The sequence below is a fragment of the Palaemon carinicauda genome, chromosome 19 (genome assembly GCF_036898095.1).
Source record: "Palaemon carinicauda isolate YSFRI2023 chromosome 19, ASM3689809v2, whole genome shotgun sequence".
NCBI classification, from domain to species: Eukaryota; Metazoa; Arthropoda; class Malacostraca; order Decapoda; family Palaemonidae; genus Palaemon; species Palaemon carinicauda.
This window is the reverse complement of record NC_090743.1, coordinates 41393611-41405200: the sequence shown is the minus strand read 5'-3', so window position 1 is coordinate 41405200 and position 11590 is coordinate 41393611. Positions and strand designations below refer to the sequence as shown.

The 11590-nt window shown below is 32.5% G+C and overlaps 1 protein-coding gene across 2 annotated transcripts in view; it reads left to right on the top strand.

Annotated features, from left to right (window-relative positions):
* The window catches only part of LOC137658221 (uncharacterized), a 14131-nt gene extending 3571 nt beyond the window's left edge, over nucleotides 1-10560 (top strand). For both annotated transcript variants that reach the window (XM_068392905.1, XM_068392904.1), the window contains exons 2-3: nucleotides 2870-3173; nucleotides 10186-10560. In XM_068392905.1, the coding sequence (XP_068249006.1) occupies nucleotides 2887-3173; nucleotides 10186-10270 (372 nt within the window). In that variant the 5' untranslated portion in view covers nucleotides 2870-2886 and the 3' untranslated portion in view covers nucleotides 10271-10560. The remainder of the gene's footprint in view (nucleotides 1-2869; nucleotides 3174-10185) is intronic.
* Nucleotides 10561-11590: the final 1030 nt, after the last annotated feature.

Below are 11590 nucleotides of genomic sequence, written 5' to 3'. Positions count from 1 at the left end.
TAAAATTCTCGAAATTAAGACTTAACATCTTTCAAATTAAGCCTAACATCCTTCAATCCACCCCTTCCGTCCTATACTTCCGTATATTATTTAGATTAAGTGACAGACTGTGAATCCTCTTGTCTACAGGCTAACACCTACAGTTATAAGTGCCTGTCTACTTGCTGTGACATACAATAGTAATTCCTCTCACGTGAGCGTAATCATCCTCTGACAGCATCAATGTATTTTTTTTTTTTTTGAACCTGTTGACATTATTGTGATGACTGTCATTTCCCCCTCCCACCTCTCTCTCTCTCTCTCTCTCTCTCTCTCTCTCTCTCTCTCTCTCTCTCTCTCTCTCTCTCTCTCTCTCAAGTTCCGTGATCTTTTGGTAAATAGATTATACGCTCTTTTCTCTTGTCCTTTTTTAAGTAATTGCATATTTCAGTCTAAGTAGAGAGGTACATTTGCAATTTTGAATAGGAAAATTAAGTTGTGTTTTTTCATTTCTTGTATTTGCATATTAAGGTAAATAATCTTTAAATAATTATTCATATTAACATCATACAATGCTGTAATAACCGGAACGCTTTTAAATAGCTAGATCATAACACAATTTGGATTACCATAGACAGTCCTTGTAAAGAATATATTTTTTCAAAATATTTATTAATCCATTTAATGAATTTTGAGTGACCGATTAAAATCTAAGCCTCCTTTTAGAATGGTAATCAATAATTAACCAATTATAAGGAAAGTTAAGTACGACTGGTTAATAACGAAAGAAATATGATTCTAAGCAATTGCTGTATTTCAATTAATCATACCTCTATTTATGGAATATCAGATTTGTTGTTACTGTTTTTTATATATTTTATTTTAATTTTCATCATTTCTCAGATCGTTTATTCATTTCCTTATGTCCTTTTCTCACTGGGTTATTTTTCCCTGTTGGAGCCTTTGGACTTATAGCACCTTTCTTTTCCAACTAGGGTTGTAGTTTAGCTAATAATAATAATAATAATAATAATAATAATAATAATAATAATAATAATAATAATAATAATAATAATAATAATAATAATAATAATAATAATAATAATAAAGTCTGTTAGCTATCAACATAAACTAAAATATAAAACCACTAATACTACCCTGTATGGGAAACTCACGTATGGGCTACTTCTAAAATACCACAGCGATCAAGAAGCTCAATTAACAAAGAAAAAATAATGCTGAATCATGTTTTCAATCTTTCCTCTCTAGAATAGATATATGTCAAAATATATTTCGAGATCTTTAAGACTCCGATGATTACAGTCATTTCGATCGATAGAAATCAGTCCAGTTTTTCTCTTTGATATCCTTATATATTATTCTCAACGCTATGATTATCGTCCGGTGTTTGCCGACCGACATTTAAGAAGCGGCGTTTGGTGCTCGGGGCCAGCGGTAAAATTCCATTCTACCACGATTGATATCACGTTCAACAAAAAGATCAGATACATTATATCAAACGGATGAGAGAAAACATTACGGAAAAAGTAGACAGTTCCGTATGATATGGCATTAAAGTTTTTTTTTTTTATTATTATGACATACGCTCTGTAGAACTGCAAGACGTGCAATAAGACAGGAGTTGGTTAACATGACTTTGATTGTGGTTTATTATGTCGAATTTAATTCATAACTCCTTTATCAAGATTAGATAATTAATGGCCAGGAACGCTTCTGCTAATCTGTAATCTTTCGTTGCTTCTTATTTAGTTTAGGTAGACTTCCAACTCATTGCTATGGCGAGAAGAATGTTAAAAAGACCTGCTAATAAGAGCTGTTTGTCTTCATACCAAAAAGAAAATAATAATAAGTAACGTGGTTTCTTGAAGGTTAAAGATAGCTGCAGGTGTGGAGTAATTTTGATTATATAGAACGATAAAATTTAAAAATTGATATCCTGATACGAAATCTAAATTTAAAATTACTTGGAAAAATCCGTTTGTATACATAATTAGCTGTTGCTATCAAAACTTGAAATTTAACTGAGTTATTAAGAATTTAACTTCTTGCTCGAGACATTATCAATAATTAAAAATTATAGCAAAAGAAAAAAATATATAATTAAATTGAATGTTGCAAAAGTTTTTTCATAACCCAATCATATATTGCAAAAGTATTTTTGTAATTTATATAAATATTGCAAAAAAATTGTAATTTAATTAAATGTTGCAAAAGTTTTTTTTATAATCAAATTAAATAATAATTAAGCCAGACAATACTTTACAAGAAATATGTTATTAAGGTATGCAACGCCATCTATTGCCATTTTTTTTCATCCCCATTAAATTACCTCCAGTGATATACAGTTTATTCTCTTTATAAGACATCTAAGAGATCATTAGCCGTATCTGATCTAGCGGGAGTCAGGGTAAAATTGTTATTATTATCACTTGTGAACAACGGTTTTGTCAGTGTAAAATTCATTCTCTCCTAGGCTATTATCATGCCGGTTTGCGCTCAGGAACAATTAACCTTTGAGAGGTACTATTTTTTATGCGTATACTTGTTTATGTAGAGATTACTGCCTCGATTTTTGCAATGTTTTTGTTACCAAACTACATAAATTTTTTAGCTCTTTTGCTTCAGCAATAATTAATTATATTTGCTCCGGGATTTCAATGCTTTCAAAGTAGTAATCAGATTCGAGATTATGTTGAACTCCAATATATTAGGTGAATGCATCTCTCTCTCTCTCTCTCTCTCTCTCTCTCTCTCTCTCTCTCTCTCTCTCTCTCTCTCTCTCTCTCTCTCTCAGACATATTCACACAAAACTGACCTGACCACACGACCCTTTTTAACGCCCGACACGTTTTGACCCTCCCACCAACAGCCTCCGTTATCGTCATCATGTTCGCCCTCGCCGCTGCAACCCCCAAGGAGTCCTCATCCTCCTCCCCGTCTCAGACCTCCTCCTCCTCCTCCAACAACGCCCTGAAGGAGGACTCCCGCACCATCTTCCTCGACGCCGGAACCACAGACGAGTTCGGCATCACCGACGTCTTCCTCTACCTCGGCACCTTCACCACCGCCGTCGTCATAGCCATGATCGTCATTGGCATCATCTACGGAGCCACCGAAGCCAACAGCAGCTCCGGATACGAGGCTTCTGCACCCACTGGATACGACTCTTACGCGTAAGTGGTCTTATGATTTTTCTGTAACAATATTTAAATTAATATATAAATAACTTTTTTTATTTTTTTATTACAGTTTTTAGGTTATACTATTCATTAGTTAGTGTATCTTCTGAGTTTGTCTTTTTGTCTTGGTGAACTTTTGATTGATAGGTGTTGGTCTTATGATTTTTCTATGGGAAAAAGATATTTGAAATAATATATAAATGCCCTATTTTCTTTTTTGATTGTTATTTTTTTATACCATTCATTAAAGCTTATATATTGGTCTTTAGTCTTGCTGAACTTTTAATTGATAGGTGTTGGTCTCATGATTTCTTTTTAAGAATATCTGAGTCGATATATAATTGTCTTTTTTTTTCTTATTTGTTTTTCTATTTTTAGGTCATCTGGCCATTCATTAATACTTTATTTAAAGGAGTATGTAAATGCCCCCAATTTCCCTTTTTAACGTTTTTTTTTTTTTTTTAGGTTATCTGGCTATTCATTAGAAAATACTTATTTTAATATATAAATATTCTTTGATTCCTTATTTGTAATTCTTTGATTAGTATAAAAAGAAGATTTGATTCAATAGCATCTTGCTTTTTCAACTAGGGCTGTAGCTTAGCTAGTAAAAATAATAATAATAATAATAATAATAATAATAATAATAATAATAATAATAATAATAATAATTAATTAATTAATTCTATTAACGTATATAGATTCGTTTCCTTAGCAAAATTATTTAATTGACTTGCTATGATCGTTGTATTTCTCTTTGATGAATTTATAAGAATCTTTAGAGAAACATACATAAATCCCAAGGTTACTTTTTGATTGGTTGATTAGTTATTTTACGTCCGGAATATATGATAATCTTCCGATTCAAAGATCACCAATCGTCTCTATATTGAGCTTTTAATTCAATACTTCTTCATTCTTCATCCCTTACTTCACGCTTCATAGTTCTCAGTCATGTAGGCCTGGGTCTTCCAACTCTCCTAGTGCCTTGTGAAATTGAAAGTTTGGTGAACTAATGAATAAGATACAGATAAACTAAATATAATGGAATAAGGATTTCTATGCTTTTAAAGTAGTGATCACATTCGAGATTATGAGAAAAAATAGAATATATTAGGTGAATGCATCTCTCTCTCTCTCTCTCTCTCTCTCTCCTCTCTCTCTCTCTCTCTCTCTCTCTCTCTCTCTCTCTCTCTATTACTCATTAGTAAATGTTTTTATATTCCATTTTATATAAAGTAAGTTACATTTATAACGACAAGAAAGCTTCAAATGTTACTATTCTTGTAAAGAGAAGTATTATATGTTCTCTCTCTCTCTCTCTCTCTCTCTCTCTCTCTCCTCTCTCTCTCTCTCTCTCTCTCTCTCTCTCTCTCTCTCTCTCTCTCTCTCTCTCCGGCAATTACTCATCAGTAAATGTTCCTATATTCATTGGTTTTATAGCTTGTTAACCCAGTGACGTCAACATTAGTGATTATTTATAATGATTTGATTATCAGAGATATTTGGTTCATCTCGGGTCTTCAAATGCATCCATTGGCAATCTAATAACTCCCATCTTTCGACATTTCATAGTTCAATTATTTAGTAATAAGTCGTTTATGAGATTCAAGATTGACGTTTCCTTATCATTTCCCATCCTTAAACCCTATTTCCATCAGCATCATTATCTCTCTATCCTTATCTTCTCTCATTATCTAGCCATTTAGCACAGAACACTTTCTTTCAGTAAAGCCTTATCGTAGACCGTTTTATATTTCCATTACTGGATAGAGCGAGAGGCGATCACAGCGGCATACTTTTGAAGGGGGTTGGGGTTAGGGCATCTGATGGGCATACCCCATGGGCATACCATAAAGCTTTCAACCCCGGCCTTCGTTATCAGAGAGTTTAACATCTATATAAACCCAGAGCGATATCCCATAACTGGAGCGCCTTGTAATTACTCGGAGGGCTGGAAGCATGGCCAATGGTCTCCTCCAGAAGGTCCTTTTACCATCCCTAAATAATAGATACACAGCTGCCTATGCGCACGTGCGAACGCGCAGATGCTAGCTTGAAGAACGGATGGTTAACTACCAATCTGTGGTTCATGTCGACTCGGTCGTTTGAGGTATGCTACGCCTAGAGGCTCTTGTCTCTCAAAGTCCATTAGTGGCTTTTAATTGGCTGATCTTGATGGATTCTCTCTCTCTCTCTCTCTCTCTCTCTCTCTCTCTCTCTCTCTCTCTCTCTCTCTCTCTCTCTCTCCTCTCTCTCTCTCTCTCTCGAGTAATTTTGTAGATGTTCCCAATATTTTGTTTGGTACTTTCTGTCCACAATTAGAGAAATAAATGCAAGAATAAATGTAATTTAACTATTTTACGGATGGAACACTACAGTTTTGATGCTTGTTATAACTGGCTTTCGTCGACTTGTCTAAGTACTTTTCATGCAGTCTAATTTCAAGTTTAAATATTAATAAGGATACGCACTGTTCAAAACCTCTTTTGATGCGATGAAGTTATAAAATCCTTTTGAGTACTATGTTGCTAAATCAGCTTCACATGTCACCTAATAAATGACTTGTTTTCAATGTATTACACCAGCGGTACCACACTTCTTCGCATTCTTGAGAACAATTTGACCTGACGATATTCATTAACATCTGATTCCCTGATAAAATCCTTCGGCTTTTAACCTGTATTTGCCTTACGTTTTTATCTTATCTCCCGAGATATACGGTGCTACATCTCCACTCTTATTGTACATAATTACAGCTCGGATCACTGTAATCTCGACCGAAATTTGCTTGGCGCTAAAGAGAATACCTTTTAGCAGGCCAGAATTAGCAACGAACCTTCCATTTATTAAAGAAAATGTCATCTGTGTCTCATCAGCTGGCGGGACTTGGCAATTACAAGCAATAGTTGCCGGGGAATGAATTATCCGGCAGATAAATTAACACCCGGGTGCAGTTACTACGCGTCAAAACACCTGTTAGTTACGGCTCTATGAATGTCTTCTAACAACTGAAATTAGACTCTCGCCTTCCTGATTAGTAGATCACCGGCCTGGTTGTCCTTCTAGAGTGGTGTAGCCTCTGCTTCATCCATTTTTATAATTGATGGACCTATTCGATTTGGAATTCGAATCGGCCAGCGAATTCTCGTATTAGCTCTGACGAGCTGTAGTGATGAAACGTCTTGTATATCTTGTCTGAACGTTCGCAAGAATATCGAAGATTGGAGATCGAGAAGGCATAATTATATATCTTTATTCCTGAATGATTTATAAATAGTAAGCGCAGGATGAGGATCTTCTATAAAGAAAGAAGATAACACCTAAATATTCTCTTTCATCTTTTGCATATGAGGATGTATACCTCATCGCATGGTGAATACTTGTTTGAATCCTCATCATTAGAATAAAAACGGATTCTCTCTCTCTCTCTCTCTCTCTCTCTCTCTCTCTCTCTCTCTCTCTCTCTCTCTCTCTCTCTCTCTCTCTCTCAAAACTAAGCAATCACAATCATATCTCAAGTTATTTTCCCAACCTCAAAATTACTATGCTTAACAATCCTAGTAATTCTGTGCCATTTTAAAGTATCTTTTCATTCACGAAAGAAATAAGACAATTAAGATTGTGTTGATGTCAGCTAGAGCTATAATCTATGTTTCGCTCTCAAAATCTCCGCCATTCAAGTAGCTGGCGTAACAGATACCGGCTAGCGTAACAGATAAGAAAGAGCGTAAGAAGATGCGTAGTGTGAATAATCAATTCCACCATGTGTGAATCTGGTCTTCATATTTCAATCGAGTAGGATATGAATAGGGTCACTTCAGTTGTTTATTTCTCTCTCTCTCTCTCTCTCTCTCTCTCTCTCTCTCTCTCTCTCTCTCTCTCTCTCTCTCTCTCTCTCTCTCTCTCTCTATCTATATATATATATATATATATATCTATATATATATCTATATATATATATATATATATATTATATATATATATAATATATCATATATATATATATCTCTCTTTTCTGGCATTGTCTCAAATACTTTATCTCTCTTCTGGTTTTGTCTCTCTCTCTCTCTCTCTCTCTCTCTCTCTCTCTCTCTCTCTCTCTCTCTCTCTCTCTCTCTCCTCTCTCTCCCCTCTCTCTCTCTCATTCCTTTTATAAATCATCTCATTATAACTTACAGAACACTTATTATCAACAAGTTCGTTCGAATGTGTTCATAAATTGCCATAAAACAGCGCCTCTAACTTTCAGTCTTCGTTATAGAGAATTAGCTTCAACTTTTCCCTTTTCATTCTTAATCATTTTTTCTTTATCCTTTTCCACGAATTCCGTAATATATCATAAATAAGAAGAATAAGATGAAAGAAAAGAAGAGAGAAGCATCTATAACCATTGTTATTATCTTAAGAATTATAGTCGGTTAGGTGGGTTACTTAAAGACAAGTGGGTCACTCAACTGTTTGGTCGATTTCTCCGTGTAATTGATACGAGAAATGAGCCTTGCATGCCTCCCAGAGGCCTTCTCTCTCTCTCTCTCTCTCTCTCTCTCTCTCTCTCTCTCTCTCTCTCTCTCTCTCTCTCTCTCTCTCTCTCTCTCTCTCTTACACTTGGATAGTAGTAATTTAGATGTTGCATTATTAACTGCTCCCTTGCAACATAGGAAAATTATTACACATAAGTAAATAGGTACTGGAGGTTAGTTTACAATATACTTGTACAAGCGTTTTGGTCTATGCTATCTCGCTTACATCAGTTTTATCTGGCTTATCATCGAGTTTATCGTTGATGAGATTATCATCTGGTTCTTTATCACGTACTAATAATAGATTTTTTTATCGCAGTCTCCACAGTGCATTGTCATTTTACGACCGTTGCAATCTCATTCAGCGGACCCTAACGGCAATAGCTTTTGCTGAAATGTGACATAATTATGAAGCGTTTTGTTTGGTCGAGTAAATCACTAGATGGTACTTCGGTATTTTCACTAACGCCGGGGTTTTTGATGATACGGTTAATGAAGAAATTATGGGATGAAAACAAGAAAAAAATATAGTATAATATTTAAAGATTTATTGCTTATTGAATGGTAAATAATTACAAAATTTATAATATTTGTTGGGCGTTAAATGGTAGCTTTATATGCTTAGAAATATGCAAAAAAAAAAAAAAAAAAAATTGGAAAAAATATATGAAAGAAATCATTATATAAAGTATAAAAAAGGTAGTACTTGATGTATGATAATAATAATTTTAGCAATATTTTTTAATATATATGGTAGAAATTAGTCTAAAATGTTTAAAAAGGTACTACTTGAAGTATGATAATAATCATTTTAGAAATATCATCTTTTTTAAATATATATAGAAGAAATCGTTATAAAAAAAAAAGTATAAAGAGGTAATACCCGAAGTATGATAATAATTGTTTTAGAAATATCATCTTTTAAATATATATAGAAGAAATCGTTATAAAACTATGAAATGGTAATATTCGAAGTATGATGATAATCATTTTAGAAATATTTTAATATATATGGAAGAAATTATATAAAAAAAAAGTATAAAGAAAATGTATATGAAGTATGATAATGATCATTTTAGAAATATTTTTTGAAGATGTATGGAAGAATTATTATAAAAAGTATATAAAAGTTACTACTTGAAGTATGATAATAATCATTTTAGAATTTTTTTTTTTAATATATATGAAAGAAATCATTAGAAAAAGTATGAAAAGTTAGGACTTGAAGTATGATAATGATCATTTTTTAAATATAATTTTTGATATATATGGAAGAAATTATTATAAAAAGTAAGAAAGTTTAGTACTCGAAGCTTGAAAATAATTAGATTTTTTAAATAAAGTAATTAACCAACACAGGAAGACCAATTCAATTTTAAAAACTAAATGATTGCAGATTACTCCATACAATAAGTATAACTCATGAGAAATAGAAATGGCAGCAATAAATTTATCAAATAACATTTTTCACGTATCTTATAGCGCTCATCCCTATTGCATTTTAAATGGTAACAAAACACCCCCATACAATATATATAAGCTAGAGGGCTTAAGAACATGAGTGCAATATGATAATTAACAAAAGGAAATTGCATGTAATTACATCGTTCACCATTGTTAAGAAACTGGAGCTTCTCACGCACCCATTACTGCTTCTGTCTGTTCCCATTTCTTTACGTAATAGGAAGGTTATATAGGGTTCTATAGGAGATGCCCTTCTTCCTCTGAAATGGCCTCTATACCATGGGCTTCCACTGTCTTGGGTTAGAGTTCTCTTTCTTGAGGGTATACTCGGGCACTATTCTATTCTTTACAATATGATTTATTTATATTTTATGACATTTCAAATAATTTTAATTCAGGAATCTCTCTTTCTTAATTAATATTTTTTAAATCGATTTTGAACCCTCTTGTTTCATGACCTATGATTCATGATGATATTTTTCTCTTTTTTTTTTTTCTTATTTTATATCCTTTTAAATAAAGAATCTAAAAGCTCTGAATATCTCTCTAATTATTAAATAGAAATTAGCTATCCTTTTTAATCAAAATTCTAAAATCAGTAATCCTTTTTAAATTCCCTGAAAATATCTCTAATCCTGAAGTAGAAATTAGCAATCCTTTTGAATTAAGAGTTTGAATTCCTTGAAATACTCTCCAATCATAAGTAGAAGTCGCCAATACTTATAAATCAAGACTTTAAATGCCTTGAAAATCTATCCAGTCATTAAGTAGAAGTCATCAATCCTTTTAAATCAACCTATAAATGTTATGAGAATTTCTCCAATCATTAAGTAGTAATCACCAATCCTTTTAATAAAGTCTAAAAGCCCTGAAATTCTCTCCAATCATCAAGTAAAAAACCAATCCTTTTAAATTAAAAAACTAAAATCCCCCTAGTAGAAGTCAACCCCCTCCCCAAAAAAGAAAAGATCCTTGGTATAATAAACAATAAGATTCATCCTCCTTTCTCTTCATTTCAGTGCCTACGACCAGGTCTACCAGGTAGCCAGGTCTCTCTACGACGGCTACAAGAAATACGAATCCACAAAAGCCGCCAACTTGTAAAGAGACACATCCTGGAACATCCGGGAACGAGACAAATCACCCAGACGAAACGGACGCGCAGAAAACGAAGACACGATTCGATGTAGAAAACGGACTAATGACAGAAAACGGAAAACGGTTTTTAATGAAAACAATCCCTGTGAATTTTATAAAGAAGCTCAATAATGATTTTTCAGAGCCGTGTACCCCTTCAGTTGCCATAAAATAACCTCGTGTTATTTAATTACTTGTTACTGTTGTTATATTTATTATGTTATTTAAGCAACTATTTGGTTAATAAAGGCTGCATGATACAAGCGCTCCTTATTTACACCTTTTTCACATTTTTTTTCAATTTATGGTATGCTCAAGTGTTATAAGTATACGTTTTTTTTTTTTTTTAGTAATAGTTCGATCTATTTCTTTGCATCCTTCCATCAGACACTTCACACGATTTACTATAAGCACTATTAGTGCCTCTTATGGCCCCAAGTTGCATTCACATTTTGTAGCCTCCTCCTTTATATCTGTTCCTGCTTCTTTCCATCCTGCTTTCCGACCTCTCACTCACTTTGAATCCATTTTGCCTGTGAATGAATGGCCTCCCCGACACTAGTGCCGGGTCATATGGAGCAAATTCCATGGATGAAATCAAAGTAATATGACAATGGAAATCTGAAGGTTTCAAATGTCTGTTTTTTTTTTCTAGTGAATTCAAATGGGTAAAGAACTCTAATCATGAGCTTTACATATACAGTATATATATATATATATATATATATATATATATATATATATATATTATATATATATATATATATATTATATATATATTATATTATATATATGTGTGTGTGTGCGTGTATATATATTATATATATATATATATATATATATATATATATATATATATATATATATATATATATATATATATACATATATAATATTAATATATATATATATATATATATATATATATATATATATATATATATTATATATTATATATATAAGATAAAAAAAAAGAACTTTTCAACTATTGGCTGTTGCAATATCATATTTTAGGGTTTTTGGACTAAACCACTTTGCTACTGCTCAATATCATGCAATTTCTATAAAAACCTAATTAGCAGCACGTCATTTTATCATTAAAGTCTGGTTTCCGTTTATCATGTTTTCACCATTTACTTTTAATTTCATTACAAATGTTCCTTCATTTTTCAGATTAATGTTCTCCATTGATTTTCATAGCATCTTTCAAAAAGATATATGCAGAATTAAATTAATTTTTAAGTTTCATTTCATTGTATATGTTCTTTCTTTTTTTTTCGATTAATG